The sequence below is a fragment of the Xiphias gladius genome, chromosome 22 (assembly GCF_016859285.1).
Source record: "Xiphias gladius isolate SHS-SW01 ecotype Sanya breed wild chromosome 22, ASM1685928v1, whole genome shotgun sequence".
NCBI classification, from domain to species: Eukaryota; Metazoa; Chordata; class Actinopteri; order Istiophoriformes; family Xiphiidae; genus Xiphias; species Xiphias gladius.
The window spans coordinates 27,116,380-27,134,294 of record NC_053421.1 but is presented as its reverse complement, the minus strand read 5'-3'; the positions used below and the strand labels follow the sequence as shown (position 1 = coordinate 27,134,294).

Below are 17,915 nucleotides of genomic sequence, written 5' to 3'. Positions count from 1 at the left end.
GATCCAGTTTTACAAGCATTTATCTGCACTAAGAAGTCATCCAAATACAAGTTGAAAAAGAATGGGATAATCCCTTCCTTCCAACTCTGCCTAACTTACTAACGTGAACACACTAGGAGACGACACAACCTGCATGGTCGGACAAACATGCCTGTTGTTGCTCCTTGAATCACCTGTAAATTTATATATCAATCTGACGTAAAACCAAGTGTCACATAAACTAAAACCACACAGATGACACTTTGACATTTTTCGTATTTTATTCAAGTTTTCCCTCCTGCTTTGTACACAAGTAACAAAATGGAACCAGTATAACAAACATAACCATTACAAGGCAAAATTAACACTGCTTTGTAAATTAGTATTCCAACTTCATAGATGAATTATATTGAATTGTAGGGAAGACATTTTAGATCTGTACTTCATTCAAATACATTTGTGTCAAGACCTCAAATTATCGCTAAAATTTTTTCAAAAAAAGGAGTGGAATTCCCTTTAAAAAAACACAACTACATAACTTGTAATCAATATTGAAATTTAAAAAACATCCATGTAAAGCAACACAGCAGGGCTGCTGTGTTAGCAGTGGGGTGTGAGGTTAATAGCGTTCTTTGGGCTCGCTGAATTTGCGTTTCTTCTTAGGCCCAGAGTTGGACGGCGTTTCCTGACTGTTGGGGATGTCAAATTGAGACACCTGAAAACAGCAGAGGAAACACACAGATGACAAAGATCAGCCACAGAATGTCATGGGTCTTCTGACACTGTGACACCAAAGTGATCAGCGCTGACTCATCTGTGAAACAAACAGGGTTCCTACGCATTTCCCAAGTCTGCCGTAGACATGTTTTTTATGTAAAATTACAGAAGTTTCTTTCAAAAATGGTGAACTCTTTTTTCCAGATACGGTTGTGTAATGATTTAACATTTTTAATATCTTAACTGTTCGACATTGTTTTGCACCTTAAAATGATTAATTCATTTTCCAGACCTATTCAACATACAAACAAATGCTGCATATTCATTATAAATTAATGCACATACTGTTGTTCTTGAATAATACGTAGAGTGACGAGTACTTAATCAGTTACTAGCTTCATTTACAGCTATATATTTATATTAAATTAGTTTTATTAAATTAGGGTCAGATTTCTAAAAGCTGTGATGGCGGGTTTCTCACCATTTTGTCCTTCATAGCGGTCTGCTTGTTGTTCACAGTCAGGTTTGTCTCCTGCCCCCACCAAACACACACGCACACACACATGCGCACACACACACACACACACATACACACACACACACACACATTTTTAATGTCAAATAATTCATTTTCTAAAAAGCCTTCAAAAATCTACTTAAATGTGTCAGTGTTCTACAACAAATAAAACAAGTTGACAGTGTTTTAAAAGTAAAATATGAAATTGATTTTCCCATCTGCTCTAACATCAGTCACAGCGGCTATGTTTACTTATACAATTTTATACTGAAATAGCCCTGTTTAAGGTCAAATGCTATAAACGTCAGAAAAAACAAATCAGTTAAAATAACCTGAGAGGTCTCCTGTTTAATTATGAAAAACCTGGTTAAGACGTCTGGGTTATTCCCTTAATATAACAATTACTGCTGCACAAAAACATGTAACTCTTCTTACTTTCAGGCCGTAACAGTGCAAACTCAAAGTACAATTTGGCTAAATTACTGCTCAGTCACACAGATACATTCTGTTCATGGGTAATTAACCGAGTAAACTTGATTATGGCACGAGTGCAGCGTGGAGGGGTTTCAGGTTGTCTAGCTGTAACAGTGTACGGAGAGATTTGGTGGCTGTTAAACTTTAAGTAGCTGACTGACCGTAGTGGACTGGATGATCCGTCCACTCCTGGTCCTCTTCAGGCCCACGTCCATGTCAGAGGTCCTCTTCACCAGAGTGTCCAGCTGAGAGGGGACAGACGGTCCATAATGCAACCGACCCAACGTACGCTCGAAGTAGCCCTTTGCTTGATATTTGCACCGAGCCTACAGTCATTCTGCATATTCCGACCACTGATAAACCCTTTTTGTATGTGTTTTTTTTTTTTTAGATTTTTCAATTGACGTGTCTGACACCTTGTGTTGAAAGGCATTTGTCTTAACAGCAATAGTTAAACCAGCTGTTAAAAGATTTTCTCTACATTTTAACCGAGCAATGTTTCTGCTCCTACCACGCGTTACAAAAAAAGAGACCTTGAATTCAATCAATTCTGGGTTTAACACTTTCTGAGAAACATTTTCTGCTCTTGAAAACAAAAAAAACAAAAAAACAAAATAATCCCAACTATTCTGAGATGTAAAATGGCAGAAAAAAAATCTTCCACTTCTTAACAAAAGCATTATTCCTTCTTTTTTAAACCTTCCACTTTTTTTTTTAACCACATGGCATGTTTACTTGCTATTGATTCGGAAAAAGCTTCCTTTTGCTTTTTTGTTTTGATTCCTCACCACCAATTTCCACTGGAACAATAATAACGCAAGCAAATAGGATTAGTCAATAGTAAAGTGCAAGTCTCGCCCTCTGCAGCTCAAAATGGTCTCGTGTGACACATGCTCATAGTTTGCTAGGGTTGGTGTAGATAATGTCACACCTACCTCTGTAACTTCTTTACAACTCTCCTTCTTTTCATGACAGCTCATTTGGATTTCTGTTTAAAAATAAATAAATAAATAAATAAATAAATACATACACTCCATGATTTTCATATAGTTCAAATTCTGTCACAAGCCTTGTTTTCAGTGTGTAATAATGATTATTATGATTGATCAATCTGGATTTACCAGTGTTATCCAAGTCTGTGTTTTCATTGTCAGCCTTCTCCACATCTTCAATCACGTGGCTCTGCAGATTAAAACATGTTACCTGAACACCATGATCAAACAATGTCAACAAACAACTTTTGATAAAACAGGTTGGCTCACACGTCTGACCTGTAGCCTCACCTCCATTGGCAACATTCTAGCAGTTTCCAAATTCATGTGTTGACAATGAAACTGAGCACATTCACACTTGTGAGACATCTAATAATTCTCAGGAACATGTCAATGAGGTCTCTCAAAACTATGATTGCAAAAACATTTAAAATTACACTTGTTACTTAAAAATATGAGCTTGAATTTAAAGATGTTTATGTAGAGCATTTGTCCTAAAAGCAGAAATAAGCTGCGGGAGATGTGGAGATAACTTTGATTATAGATTTATTTACAGTACTATAAAATGAGTCAATAGCATGACTGTTTATGAACAAATCATGACTGATATTACTCTGCCCTGCTGAGTGTAAATAAGCTTTATGTCTCAGTTGTTTGTGTGTTGACCTGTGAAAAGACGCCGTCCTCCTCCATCTTCAGAACCCACTTCTCCGTCACATCAACACTCTCGTCCACCTGCAGACATTTAGCAAAATGCATAGCTGTCCATTAAAATCAGCTCCCAGGAGTGATGACTTCAGCGATCTCTGTTCATTAGGATGTTGATTAGGAGACAAAGGTGAACAAGCTGGTCATTAAAGGCAGTGAATATTATTATGACAACTTAAAAGGAGAGAAACAGAATTAGAGGGAGTTAAAACGCTCTAACATAAGTATTAGAGAACATATAAAATCTTTTATGATGCCTTTTTCTATCCCTCTCTCTCATGCTTAGTTTTCCTTCACCTGCTCCAGCCTCCGTCTCTCTGTAGCCATGTCCAGCTTCAAAGTGTGGAAGGGGGTGGCCACCTCGCCCATGGTCAGTTTGACTGGTTCCCTCTCGAACTCCATGGTGTTGCCTTCGGCCTCCTTGAAGCCCGGCGGCTGGTAGTCGTGAGGGGTGACTAGAAAACAAACAAAGACGGACAGACAAACAAACCATGAGATACTTTTTACATCAAGTGTCAAAAGAAAATGTCATGACTCAGAAATATTTGCAGCCGCACGGTAAAAACACATGGTACATGCAGAGAGAATTGTTTCTGCAGTCTATCATTTCAAATCCAGTAAACAGCGGCAGATAACGACGCAGCTACTCGGACATCAGCCTTGTGAATCATCCTAGCAGAAGCATTTATGGATCTTTGTGATAATCTGGCAACAAGAGCAGTCTCACAATTATCAATATTATAAATGGACAGTAAAACATATGTAGAATCTAACAATGTGACAAAAGTTGCAAATAGGTTTATAGATCGTGGCAATTTTTGACTAATGCACCTGGACACGTTTTGGGGAAAATATACACCTGAATTAAGCACCACATTGTGATATAAAATAAAATCAAAAACTATTTATTTTCAGTTAAACCTATAAATGTCTCTTTTCCTTGAATTTTTTTTAAACTGGCTACAGTTGCTAATCACTATTGATTGCGTCATTGTGCAAATCTAAATGTCTTTAAATTTTGTGTTAGATGTGTGAGTCCGTATTGTGCAACTTTGCTGTTTATTTCTGAAACTGGTCTCCCCACCTGCCCTGACAAACTGCCCTAACACAAGACAGCGAATCTTTAGTTGAAGCTAAATGTCTAAAATGTGACACAAATGCATATAAGCTTTGATCAAAACTGTAGCACATATAAGAGAGTTCAAGTCTTACAGCTCATGACATTAGGTTTAACAAATCTAGTCATTGAACTATTAAACGTTCAAGCTTAAAAACTTCAGCACAATTTAATCTAGCCTCCACTGGTAAAAATTATAATTACGGTGCGTTTGTGTTTGCGTGTGCTACCATCGTCATAGTAGGCCAGCTTCATGTTGAGGCACACATTGTCTGGCAGAGGACCCAGGTTCTGCATCAGAGTGTAGAGCTTCCTCACCAGCAGGATGCTGGCCTTCTTAGTGTTGCCGCATGACATCGCTGACACGTTGCTGTTGTTGTTGTTGTTGCTGCTGGTGCAGAAAAGGGGCAGGGTGAGAAACGAACACAAACTATCCTCTCATTAAGGTTCTCGATATATTCTTCGGATAACATCTGCAGATGTTGGGTTACAGATGGTAGAGGCTTGTTTACTGGACAGACTGATACGACTGACTTTTAACCCTCCACCTGTTAAACGCTGTCATAGCACAGTGTTGCTTTAACTACAAGTTGCCAAGTCCGTCATTCGAACATATATTTTATGTAAAAGTATCATTCTAAACAACATAAATCTATTTCAAATTAGAGTCTAAATGTTTAAGTTTTAAAACCTACTACGTCAAACCTGTCCCACTGACATCTGTGTGATTGTGTATTAATTGATGCACAATCGTTTGGATGTTTTCCAAATGATGCAATAATGCAGTAATGAATAGCATAGTTGATTTCAATTCTTTCAGTCTTATCTAAATCTGATGTAGCTTCAGTTCAAGGTTTGGTTCAGGAAGCTACTGAATGCATTAAATTGCACCTTACTCTCCCATAGTATGGAATATTTTTTTGCCAACTTGGAACCAATGTGTTTGTGAATTTAAGGAATTCAGGGCGTTGAAAGGGTTAATTCATGCATTCGCTGACTTATATTTAGACAGAAAATCAAGTTACTTCTCCATATGTGAGAGTAAAGGCAATTTAAAGATGAATCATGCATGTATTCTCCTTTTGTTTGTTTGCCACACTAATATGAGGTTTATTCAGCATCTTGGTATCTTAACTGTCAAGCATGAAATAAATCCCACCTTTCCAAGTCTATCCGCGCTCCTTTTGCAGTGTACTGGATCCTAAACTGGTAAAACTCTGTCACTTTCTGAAAGACAAGACAAGACAAAACAGGTGCTGTGCATGAGATCCACAATAATCATATAAGCAGGTAGCTTAACGGTATTGAACATCAACATGGGCAGGAAGACAATCTGCACATTACCTGGGGGTTCTCTGGGTCAGTGTAGACCTAAAAATAAATACATAAAAAAAAGAGGCCAAACAGAGAAAACATCAGCACCATGAATATATCTGGATTTCTTTAAGGCCTTAAGGAAAAGACTAAACGCTGCAAGTACTCTCAAAAATTGAGTTAGAGTTACAGTTCCTAATATTCACCTGCTTATCTCTTTGCTACTGTAAGTTTCCCAACAGGACCCCTCACCCCAATGTGTTTATCTCAAACATTAAAAAGGACCAATCATAAGAAGTCAAAGATTTGCAAAATACTCACAGACATAATAACTGTCCGGAGCTGGTGGGGGGAAAAAAAAAAAAAAAAAAAAATGTAACCACATGAGTTACTGTTAGACACAAGAAAACATTTGAGTCAAGACTTACTTTGCTGGTTATGTTATTTTCTCATGTCTAACTTTCAATGACTCAACCAGGTGCACATTACAAATCTTCTGACTGATGGAAAAAGGTTGAATATGACTTACATATTTCTTCTGGATGGCCTCAAAGCATCCCTGCATCCTGGAAGAATTGAAAAACACACATCCAATCAACAGTGACCTTATCCTCCAACATTCTTCCACAAACAATGATTACTTAGGTCAGAAAGCCCTGAATCATCATCACATATAAAGCCAAGTGTTCTGGCATTTCAGTCTATGTGCGTATGTGTAATATGATAAATAGACTGTGGCTTGAGACATACAAATATTCACATTTAAAGCATAAAAGAATGAAATGACACCAATAGAATTAATTTGGACCTTTTTGCATATTGTTAATATGATAATAGACACTAATTTAACAATAGCAATTGTATTTTCTTGGATTTTACTTAAATAGTCATTTTGAGATTTCGAGATTTCTTAACAGTTCCCCCTCCGTCCTCCCCATCTTTTAAACCCAGCAACTGCTCAGTGTAACATCATTACACAGCTTACGTTTGACTTTTCATGATCTTAAGAGCTACCTATTTCACAGTAATGAATCACAACGATCTCATGACATTATTACACTTCAATACAGTATCTTCACATCAAGTCATTTGGTCAAAATAGATTGTGATATTTGATTCTGTCAATATCACCCAGCTCAACATATGTTATGACTCGCCTAAACTTTCTGTTTCAACAGGAATTATGTCCAAAAGGGTAGAGGACATTAAAATTATTGCATTAGTGAGCCTGATAGACAGCTTTGACCGGCAAGTGTCAAGCTGTCTCTATTTACCACTGAACAATCTGACTAGCACCGGGACAGCTGCGCTCCTCTCTAATGATCATCACTTTCTGATCTGTGGGAGGAAAACAAAAAAAGGGAGGTAAGAACCTTCTTTGTAAATAATCTCTAATGGTAAATGCAGACAAATACATTTCCAAGGGTAATCTAACCTTCAACATATTTGTTCCCGTAGGCTTTCTCTGGGAAAAGGCCTCGAAGGTACGTGATGCCAGACACTGCGATGGCCAGAAGCTTCTTTATAACAACCAAGGACTGCTGCTCTGAGAGAACCTGGTTTGGCAAAAGCTGAGTATCCTGCATGAGTGAAACAAATTAATCACAAACTGAGAGCAGTTTTCTCATCGCAGTTAACACAAACACAGGAAACTCGGACAGCCAACAGCTGCATCTGAAGGAGTGAAGCTCCAACGTATTTTATGACATATGAAAAGAAAGATAAAACTCAATAAATAAAACTTAGAAGTAGAATATTGATAATGATAATTCCTTATATGGTTCTTCTGATGTTCATGGACATAAATGTTGGTGTTGATTGATTTACAAAATCAAGTTGTGGTAGATTTTAAAGTCAGTTCTGATGTAAAGAAACCCATCTTACCCAAAGATGCACCCTGAAGATGATAACTACATGTGAAACATGCTAGACACACACCTACTGCAGCATATGATGACTATATGAGGATCATATATTCTGTGTCTAAAATCCGAATCTGCAGAGGAACTAATTAAAGCTCTCAAATTAAAATAGAGGTATAAAGTAGCATAAAATGGAAATACTAAAAAGAACAAGTACGTCCAAATTGTAGTAAATTAAAAAAAAATTTGATCAGTCTAGTTACAAAAAACTATTTTTCAAATAGGGAGAAAACTTGACACAACATAGACAGACTAAAACCGGATCATTTTGTCCTTGGCCTGTGGCTAACCAGCTAGTTAACTTGTGTTTGCAGCCTCACAAAATCAACTTTAGCCAGACCGGTTAGATTCATTTTACCTGGAGAGTTCTCACTCGTTGTACACACGCCATGGGTTTTTGGCGATGACAACCACATATAGGGAGCTACAAAGGACACAGAGGAATGGTGAGAAGAGGTTTAAAGCGGCCTACAAGACTGCCTGAGCTAGCTTAGTACCGTCACATTACTGTTCACAACTATTACTGTACTACCTTAAACTGCCACTAGCTAGTTATCCTAATTATAATATGTTAATTTACATTTAGGCAGCCGTTTCTTTGAATTGTTTCAAACCTAGCCTGTTGGCAATAAGCTTGTACTTACATGGCAACAATGAAGGTATATTTTTACAAGAACAGTACAGTACAATCAGTTTTTTTTTTAAAAGATCTTTTGAAAGAGATCTGGAGGAAAGCTGGGCGTTAACGTAAACCAACCGTTCCCGCTAATTGTTTGATTGACGGGCTAGCAACAGGGTCACCGACAATTAGCCAATCACAGAGCAGTTAGCTTGTCCTAAGTGCACTATAAAAAAGCAAAAATTAACGACAACGATGGCTGCCGATCATCTCGTCGAACCACTTTTGGTGTGTTAACTCATTAATATAACACAGTGTTCATTAAATTTTGCATTGATTATATATCTTTTGTGTTGTTCAGGTGATTTCTGTCGATGCAGTACGTCCCCCGCATCGCCCCCCCGAGTCTCCATTTTGTAAACGCATTGGACAACGCGCTGTCAATCAGCGAGAGTGGCGCCGTGAGCAGCATCTCATTGGCTCCATCGGTTCCAATACTGCTCTTCTATTGGTTACTGTATATGTCAATCACAAGTAGGACCCTCCCCCACCACCGCCTCATCCAGTGGTGATGTCACATCTCGTTACGCCATTTTTGTTGGGGAGCAGTCGTGTTCAGAAAAGGAGGATTAGGTTCAACACAGGTACATCAAACGGCACCTCGTACATTCATCTCTCTGGGTTGTCTGGCGAACCGGACACCTGCTTCTCCATCACACTCACACAATGTCGTCAGAAAACCTGGACTCGGACACTCAGGTGGACTACGAGGACGAAAAACAGGTGGGTTTCTGACTGCTGTCATGATGTTGTTGGCTAACTACCGCGCACGCTAGCAAGACACGGCTAACATCAGCTAGCACGAGTGAAGTGTTTGCAATACGCTTGGCGCTGCACCAAGACAGGGGAGGACTCCTGGGAGACACATGTAGCTGTGATAAGCTGGGCCGTATGCAGGACATGGCTTTTATGATTGCTGACACAACACACAGAGCACCTTGCCAGTGTGACACTTTGTTTTGTCTCTAGCCTTGTGTCATTGGCTGGCGATTCCACAGCAGCTCGGGCCTCATTGGTCTGTCCTGGGGTGGGGGGATCTCAAAACGTGCCACGGAGGACCGATAGTCTCCAAATAAAGACATAACGTGGTGATTTCACTCGGTGCACTTCGATCAGGTGGGGGGAAAGGCCGAACTGAAAAAATAACCTGGACACTGTCTTCGCCCCGAATCGCACTTCTTGAGATTCCTGATGGTCCTGTCCTGACAGTGACAACAACTGCAGTGTGCCGGAGCTTCAGCATTTCTACGCACCACCACAACAACGGAAGTCATGTGCACACACTTCAACAGCTGGATCAACGCCTTATCTCATGTCTGCGGACATTAGTATGGGTCATATTGGTTTTTATCAACTTTAAACGCCTGCAGTTTGTGTCTGCTTCTCCAGTTTCTGTGCAGAGTGCCAGCAGTTTAGCCAACAGAAAAGGAAAATGAAAGAAATAGGACCTTTTTTATGAAGATGATTATATAAATAACAGTTTCTGTGATATACACAAAAGTGTACAATCATCACACTGCAAAGCGCAGTGATAGAAATGCAAACTGCAGTTGTATTCTGCTGGCTAAGTATTTCTGAAAAAATTTAGGCAAAAAAATTACTTGGTAGTTGGTTTGTTTTGATAATTCCAATATCTGAATTGTTTTATTAAAATAGTTCAACACAAGAAATACAACGATAGCCAATAAATGATCAAAATTGACTCAATGCCCAGCCCTTAGAAGTACTTGTTTGGCTACACAGCAGGGTGGGGGTTTCAAATTCAGACTTCAGTTGACGAATCTTCTGGCATAATCTTGGATCTGTACACGTACCTCTAGTCATAAATCTGCAGTGAATGGTAATTATGTTAAGTGCTTTGAGAGATACTAGTCACTGCCAAACTTAAATCACTCAAAAACGATGTCTGTGTAAAATAAGGGACACATTAGGGCCACCTCGAACCCACTGACCAAAAGTCATTGCACTGCTTAAACCCACATAACACATTATAACATAATTTTAATTTTTCAGAAGTATTGCAAAGTTTGTAAAGATACCAAAAGTGTAAAGAAGATTTGTGTGTAAGATGATGCTTTAGATATCTAAATTTTTCAATTAGAATTAGCAGTCCTATTGAATACTATTTCACCTACTGTAAATGTGATGCAGCTTCAGTGAGGCAATGGAGGAAGCAGATACAGTATATCTGTAGTCAAATAGTGTGGAAGAAATGTTAAGTCAAACTTTGAAGCTCCCTAGGGGGATTTTTACAATAGTTTAAAACCATTGTAGAGGTTGCACAAAGAATGTTGTTGGATTTGTAGTTTCCCTGCATTTGGGCTGAATACAGTAGCTCATAAATTTCTCGTCATGGACCTAAGTGAATCAGCACACTCGGTGACCCCCCCCCCCCAGGGGGGGAATCTGTTCATCGGCTTCTGTGTCCTGAGTCACATTTTATCCCTGCCCCAGCAAGCTTTGCAGGCTGAGTGCCCTATCTTGTCTGCATAATGGAAGTAGGTCTATGCTGTGCGCTGCTCAGTCTATGTGTATATAGAGGGAGTGTATAAATGGCCTTTGGAGTTTTTGCGCAATAGTCCTAGATGCACTTTACACCTACTACTTCCTGAGTTTGTTTCAAACTCACATCAAAACACCTTATTCACGCTGTGTACACAAATGAAGTGAGCCTTGGTGGCCCGATTTACTGGCCTGAATATCTACCTGACAAGGACTTGAATAACAGGTATCTGACCAGTTTTGCACGTGTCCATCAGTGGCAACAACACGAATGCTTGTTTTGTCTATATCAAATTGCCACTTCAGGCTTCTCTAACCCCTTCCTGGTGTCATAAGAACTACAAAGTGTTGTCAGAGTATTGTTTCTTGACCTCAATTCAAAGAATGTTTCTAACAGACTCATAACAACGTAACCAATGTATTCACACTAATGGAAGACAGGGGACCATGAGATTTACTGTAAACATTATTATTTATGGCAACCGAAGCATGACCCCCACAGGAAGAAGAAAACAAGGTTTGTCATGTCCACATTAACTGAAAATAACAGCATGTAAGGACTTGTAATTAAGCAAGCAATTAAGCAATAATAATTTAACATAAGTAGATTTGCAGAAAAGAACTGCAATCAGAGTTGCATACTTCAGTGATTAGGTTTTAGATGTTATCAATATAAGCTTCTAAAAATCCTTTAGACCTCTTTTTTTAGATCTGTTTGTACCAGGCTCTTTCCTCTTCTTGAATTATTTCCTCTCAGGAATGATGTGTTATGAGAGACTGTAATAGAAAAACATTCATGCTGTGACTCATACTATCATGAATTAGCCTCAGTTCCCACCAATCATTGTCGTATTATTTTGCCCATTTTACAGCAGTTTTTTTCAAGAGCAATATTAATATTATATTCATATTTTTGAAGAGTGAAGCGGCCCTGGGCTCCACCGTAGACATTACTGTGGGAATTTCGGTGTTTTTTTGTAGAATCAGCAACATTTTTGGAATTGTAGGGTTACTATATATGAGTGGCTGTCACATAACCAGCTATTCCAGCTATTAAACATGTCTGAAGATGTAGCAAGACACTTTGAAAGGTCCCTGTTTGCCGCAAAGCAAGACTGTTTATGTCAGTTTGTTCTTGTCTCCACAGGACTCCCAGGAGAAGAATGCAAACCCGGTGAAGGCGGAGGAGGCCAAGCTGAAGGCCAAGTACCCCGGTCTGGGCCAGAAGCCCGGCGGTTCAGACTTCCTCATGAAGAGACTACAGAAAGGGGTAGGTGACCGCGGTTTGTCTACCACATGGTCAGAGATGAGAACAGCTTGGAGACAGGGTTGTGTCTCATTAAAAAGCGGTCACAGATTTGATCCCCTCAGCAGGCACCTCCCTGTCAGCACAACCGTGAAGCCCTCCCTGCTCATACATAATTGAAACCTTTGGGGGGAAAAAAAAAAAAAAATAGTAAGCGTTTCAGCTATCTGGTCCTGGTGATGTTTGTGCTGTGATCAGTCAAGCTCCAATGCATTACTGTCACTGAAAAGTCCACTTGAAAAACTTAACAGCTGTAGGCTACATACCTTGCATTTCTTTACCCATTACCTATGAATTGTTCTGTATTTTTCTTTATCCTGCAGAGAACTGGCCTCATGTGGACATCTTATTGAGATGTTTCTAGCTTGGCTACAATGGGATTTTATTGTAGAAAAAGTTTCCGTCATCTAAAACAAGACTGATAAACATTAGGAGTCCCTCAAAACCAAGAGATTCTCTCTTGAGATGCCATTTTGTTGTACGCTCATCAATCCTCTAGGGCTAAATTTTTCACTGAAGCAGAGAAAAACATAATTTCTCTACCGACGTAATTACGTAATTTAAACAGCAGCGCAGAGCACACCCCATAGCAGCGCTCTCTCTCCCCTCTCACTTTTCCTAGATTAGAAAAACTGTTGCTCTCTCCACCTACATGTATTCTATATGCTACAAAGAGCTTCCACCTCTGGAGACCGTTGAAAGTCATTCTGGCATATTACTGACTAGGAGTAGGAGTAGCCGAGGCAGGCTAGGGGGAGAGCCAAAAAGTAAATTGCAGTACTTCATCATAAGATAACTCCCAGAATGAAAATCATCAGAGAATGATGGTATTGGGCACTGTTAGAAAATCTGAGAGGGACTTTTCCTTTCGGTTTTTTGGTGACGTTTGAATCAGCACCATCCAATACTCAACTCAATTATTTCACTAAAAAGTTAAAAAATAATCAAACCCAGATTCATCTTTTGGTGGTCTTTTTTTTTTTCCATTTTATCTTAACACAGTAATCTCACTTTAATAATTCCTCCTGTCCATACTGGCTGTGAAAAGATCTCTTTCCAATGCTAAACCAGTTTAAGAGATTCTGAAATCCACGGTCCTAGTTCTGCACACAAATGCATTCCAGGAAGTTTCATACTAAATTTCAAATTTTGAGAGCCAAGTGCTCGCCTCTATTATGTAATTGCAGAGGTTTAAAGGTGTGCGCGTGTTTGTTGCGCCCAGCAGGGGAAACATCCTAAGGGCCTCATTCGGGCTGCTGAAGCCTCATATTAGCTCTAGCACAATAAGGACTCTGGATTTTGTCCTCCATTTCTTGTACTGGGATTGCATTAGGAACAGTCCTCCACAGGGGCAGTAAGGACAGGAGGAATAAATGCAGTGACAAATAACTCTTTCAGTGTTGACATATGGGTATGGGAATATTGTTTTGATTAAAACAAGTTTGAAAAGTGAAATCACTAAGGAGCACGTCTCTAAAGCTGTGAGCACCTCTCGTCTCTCTTCTCACACAGCAAAAGTACTTCGACTCGGGCGACTACAACATGGCCAAGGCCAAGATGAAGAACAAGCAGCTTCCCGTGGCAGGACCCGACAAGAACCTGGTGACCGGCGATCACATTCCCACGCCGCAGGACCTGCCCCAGAGGAAGTCCTCCTTGGTGACCAGCAAGCTAGCCGGCTAGCCTTCATTATCCCAGAAGCACCCTCACCCCCCTGGGGCTCCCGGCAAAGGTCCCTCCTCCTCACCCGTGTCCCCGACATGTCCACTCCCTCCCCTCCCCTCCCCTCCCCTCCCTTCCCCTGTCGTCCCCAGGCACCACTGGCTTTAACATATCGGGCAGAGTTGTATAAGTTAAAACTCCATTTGCTTGTACGTGGGTGGGGCAGGGTGGAAGGGATGGAGGTTAAGGCGGCCTACGAGGTTGCAGCCTTCTCTGCCTTCCCACCATGCACAGCTCTGCCCCCTCTGCGCACTCTGCTCTACCGCCTCCCTCATGTCTTGGTTTTCCGTGTTCCAAGATGCATCACAGTAGGTGTGTGTCATCAGGCAGGGGTTGGATGGGGTGAGTTAATGCACTTTGTATTCTGTATAGTACGTTTTGTTTTTTGTTTTTGTTTTTTTTGCATCCTGAATGACACCAAAATGTGTGTGAGGGAGTTAGGAACCATGATCGCAGCGTGTTTCTTTGACCTTTTGTGTTCCCTTTCTATGCTGGTGGCTGGCTACGGCGGGAGGGGTTGGAAGAAATATGTGAATAATTGCTTGCATACCAAATCTGTGAGGGGCAGCTGCCTAGATTAAGAGTTGTTGAGCATTCACTGACACCATATTGAGAAATGGAGGAAATGAATGGAGGCTTCCTTTAATCTCATCCTTGGGTCACCTTTCGTCGAACAAAACCGGAGGTCGTCTGCTACAGCGCACAGGGATGTGAAATGCCGCCTTTTTTCTCTCTCTCTCTCTGCTCATGTTGCTTTAATTCTCGACTCCCTTTGCTCCTGTTCTCTCTAAATATGCTGCATGATTGTAACATGTAACAAAAAAGAAATTTAGCACGTTTTTTTAACGGGATTGTGGCATCGGCTTAACGACAGGAAGTATCAAAACAAACACATGAAGCCCTGAAATATCCACAGTCTCACATCCTTCTTTTTTTTTTCCTTTTTGCTGTCCTGACAATCCATGTACACACACTCTTGTCAGCGGCCCAGGGCAAGAGCCAGCTGAGTGTATCCTTGTATAATTTTTAAAGGCTGGGAACGCTGCCAGTGTCTGAGTTCAGTCTTAGTTCGGTTGCTGTTGAGTTGCATCAAGACGTGTGTTTACTATGAGCCTAAAAGATTTGTGGCGGGATTGAAGCACCCTGCATAGAGTATATGGTTCAGTAAATAATACCCCAACAAGCACGTAATATGTAATAAGCTCAGTGCTTTAAGGACCAGACCAGCTAGCATGCCTGAGAGAAATGGTAGTGCTAATATTGACTCACTTGGGATTACAACCTGGGATTTCTGGTTTGGAAATTCCCTGCTTTACCAGCTGAGCTAAATTTCACACTGCAGCTATCCGGCTAAGAGACCATGGATACACTTGTCTTTCTAACGTGTCCGTTTACACCTAATCATCTAGCTCACCTTGTGGCGTGATGAGGCAGACCGCAGGCCGAGGCGGTCTGGATCAGCACTGTGTTTGGATCTCATGGAGATGCGAACAGTGATGCGACCACCATCCAGGCATCTTACTTTCCTGTCGTCTTTGAAAACACAGATCCGAACACCGCTAAGGGTTAGCATTTCAGTGTCACACGTGAACGCATGTATTCGACACGCCTGCCATATCCCATCACACAAGTCACATTAAAAAGACAAAAGTAACCACAGTCATAGCCTTAATAGCTGTGTCCCGCAGTGGCGCGTGCGATTAAAAAAAAAAAATTAGTTTTCAGACATTTGGGACAGATCAAAAGAATGGCTAATTCTAGCTGCTTGTTATAGCTGAAAATGGACGTTGATTTCTCATCTTCTGTGGGACATTGTTTTCTCCGTCTTTCAAGACTTCCAGAATATATATAACACAGTCAGACGTAGTGGTTCCCCTGATGTCTTACCCTCTTTGGCAACGCACACTGTTTCCACTTGCTTAATAAAGAACGTATTTTTCTAAAAAATGTTCTTTATTAAGCAAGTGGAAACAGTGTGCGGGTGTTTCTCCTTCCTCATACGTTTCTACTCCACCTACGCATTTGTCACAAAGATCACTCAGGTGTGCAAGAGATTTTTGTTGACCTGCAGTTCACATTGTGAAACACTAACTTATATAAAAAAGATTACTGCTACTTTACGTCCCTAAAACATTAGCTGGAATACAGACCTACTTCTGCTACCAGCACCCAGTAGAATCATGTTTATTTCCTCCCAAACTGACACACTACACAGACTGATCTTGTGTCAGAGGTGGAAAACAGCAGGCAACCTGATAACCACAGGTGTCAGCCCAGCTCCCAACGTCGTCATCGCAGGCTTAAAGTGGGATACTTGCATGCCTGCCGGATGTGCTCACTCTAACACTTGGCGAAGCAGAGAGATTTTGTAACACACGGTGAGGGGGCAAAGTGTGAGCACAGTGCTCTGTGCTCAAGTCCCACCTGTCGATGTGGTTCAAACCTCTGAAACAGGTCAAAGGAGCCATCACCAGATCTGCAGGCTTGGAATGTGCGCCGTCCACACGTTCAAGAATCAAAACTGGATGCCGGCGCTCATGAGAATCCGCCTCCTTGTATATCGCTGCTTCAGGGAACCTTCACAAATGCACACTCCACCACGTAGGCTAGGTGATAGGGTGAATGCACCATCACGTTCTCGACCTCGTTTGCTTTTCATTGAGACTTTAAAAATGTGTCAAATTTGCAGTGGGTGAAAGCGAACTGCACTGTATGTATGTGCTTGCTATGGTGTTGTATGAATGCACTGCTTTTCTCTGTTCATTGTAAATAGACTTCAACAGGAAGGGATTTTTGTGGGTTTTTTTTCTTCCCCCCCACCTGCTTCTCACTGTTTCATAGCCTGAGCTACGTCTGATTCAATGGTTCTTCTCCTTTCAGTTTAACACAAGTTCTGCTCTATCTTAGTGTATTGCAGAAGCTATGTGAATCTGTATCATATGAAAATATGTGTAAATGCTGCTGATTCAGTCAAACACAAATCTAAGAGGTGATGCCCTGTAAAGAACACCTGTCCTCTTGATTCTACCAGTCCGACTCTCTTCTTCCCACCCACGTTTCAGAGTCCTGTAGCTCCAGTGGCAAAGTCGATTAAGTTTCACAGTGTGGTAAACTTCAATGGAAATTCTACCACTAAATTTTAAAGCTGCGTTGTTAAATTTGATCCAAATTGCGGTCTGACCAGAGCTTAAAAGAAAAAGGTCTGGAACACTTTATGTCACTTTGACCGACAAGAACATGTAATTTAGCATCGTATTCTGTTTTAATAAACCCACAGTTTACGGCTTCAACGAGTAAAGATTTCTAAAAGAAATGGGTGGAATAAGCTATGACATGTTGTAGGAAACAAAGCGGACAGGAGTTCTTGAACGCTACTTGATGTTTGGCTTTGCACGGAGCAGGTCAACTAGAGCGAAATAGCAGGGTATGTTTCAGACCCGACACGCAGGGTGTCTCTCGTTCAGCTATGATAAACACGTGCCAGAATGTATAAAGAAATGACAGGCTTGGTGCTCTGAAGTACTTTTGTGCTGCTTTTACCTTAATCTGTTTTCTTGTTGTTTTGCAAGTAAATGTTTTCTTTTTTTTTTTTTCTTTTCTTTTTTTTCTTTTTTTTTTTTTCTTGTGTTCTCTTATTGCATAATTAGTCTATTTCATCTTGGCCCAAGATAACTGCAGGGAAATCAGAGGCACCCTTGCTTCCAAGAAAAAAAAAAAAATAATAAGGGTTTACATGAAAAGAGGACGACTGGAGAACACAAGAATTGATTTTAAGAAATTCAGAAAGTACAGGAGTACTTGGAATGTTTTCAGTTGCGTGGGAGTAGGTGAGAGGATTTTTGTCAGTATTTGAAATAAACTTTTACATTAACAACGTTTCCTTGTTGCTTTTCATTGATGTCGGGTCTCTGCCATAGCTAGTTGTACCCCTGCTGTGTTTGCTGGCGACTGCGCGCTGACAGCCGC

At 40.6% G+C, this 17,915-nt stretch overlaps 2 protein-coding genes across 4 annotated transcripts; one reads left to right on the top strand and one right to left on the bottom strand.

Moving 5' to 3' along the window:
• Positions 1-262: 262 nt before the first annotated feature.
• On the bottom strand, positions 263-9,630 carry hormad1 (HORMA domain containing 1). Of its 3 annotated transcripts, none has more exons than XM_040117844.1 (16): positions 9,567-9,630; positions 8,099-8,164; positions 7,254-7,398; positions 7,093-7,156; positions 6,348-6,384; positions 6,140-6,160; positions 5,849-5,875; positions 5,664-5,731; positions 4,735-4,895; positions 3,685-3,842; positions 3,346-3,414; positions 2,809-2,869; positions 2,623-2,675; positions 1,849-1,932; positions 1,178-1,228; positions 263-694 (listed from the first exon to the last, which is right to left on the bottom strand). In XM_040117844.1, the coding sequence occupies exons 2-16, from the start codon at positions 8,129-8,131 to the stop codon at positions 599-601; spliced, it is 1,128 nt and encodes a 375-aa protein (XP_039973778.1). In that variant the 5' UTR covers positions 8,132-8,164; positions 9,567-9,630; the 3' UTR covers positions 263-598. The 3 variants fall into 3 exon arrangements, with proteins under 3 accessions (XP_039973778.1, XP_039973776.1, XP_039973777.1); XM_040117842.1 differs by lacking the exon at positions 9,567-9,630 and adding an exon at positions 8,385-8,724; XM_040117843.1 differs by lacking the exon at positions 9,567-9,630 and adding an exon at positions 8,385-8,724 and having other exon boundaries at positions 4,735-4,892.
• ensab (endosulfine alpha b) lies at positions 8,941-17,806 on the top strand. The gene is made up of 3 exons (XM_040117845.1): positions 8,941-9,142; positions 12,069-12,191; positions 13,740-17,806. The coding sequence occupies exons 1-3, from the start codon at positions 9,086-9,088 to the stop codon at positions 13,908-13,910; spliced, it is 351 nt and encodes a 116-aa protein (XP_039973779.1). The 5' UTR covers positions 8,941-9,085; the 3' UTR covers positions 13,911-17,806.
• The last annotated feature ends 109 nt before the right edge of the window (positions 17,807-17,915 follow it).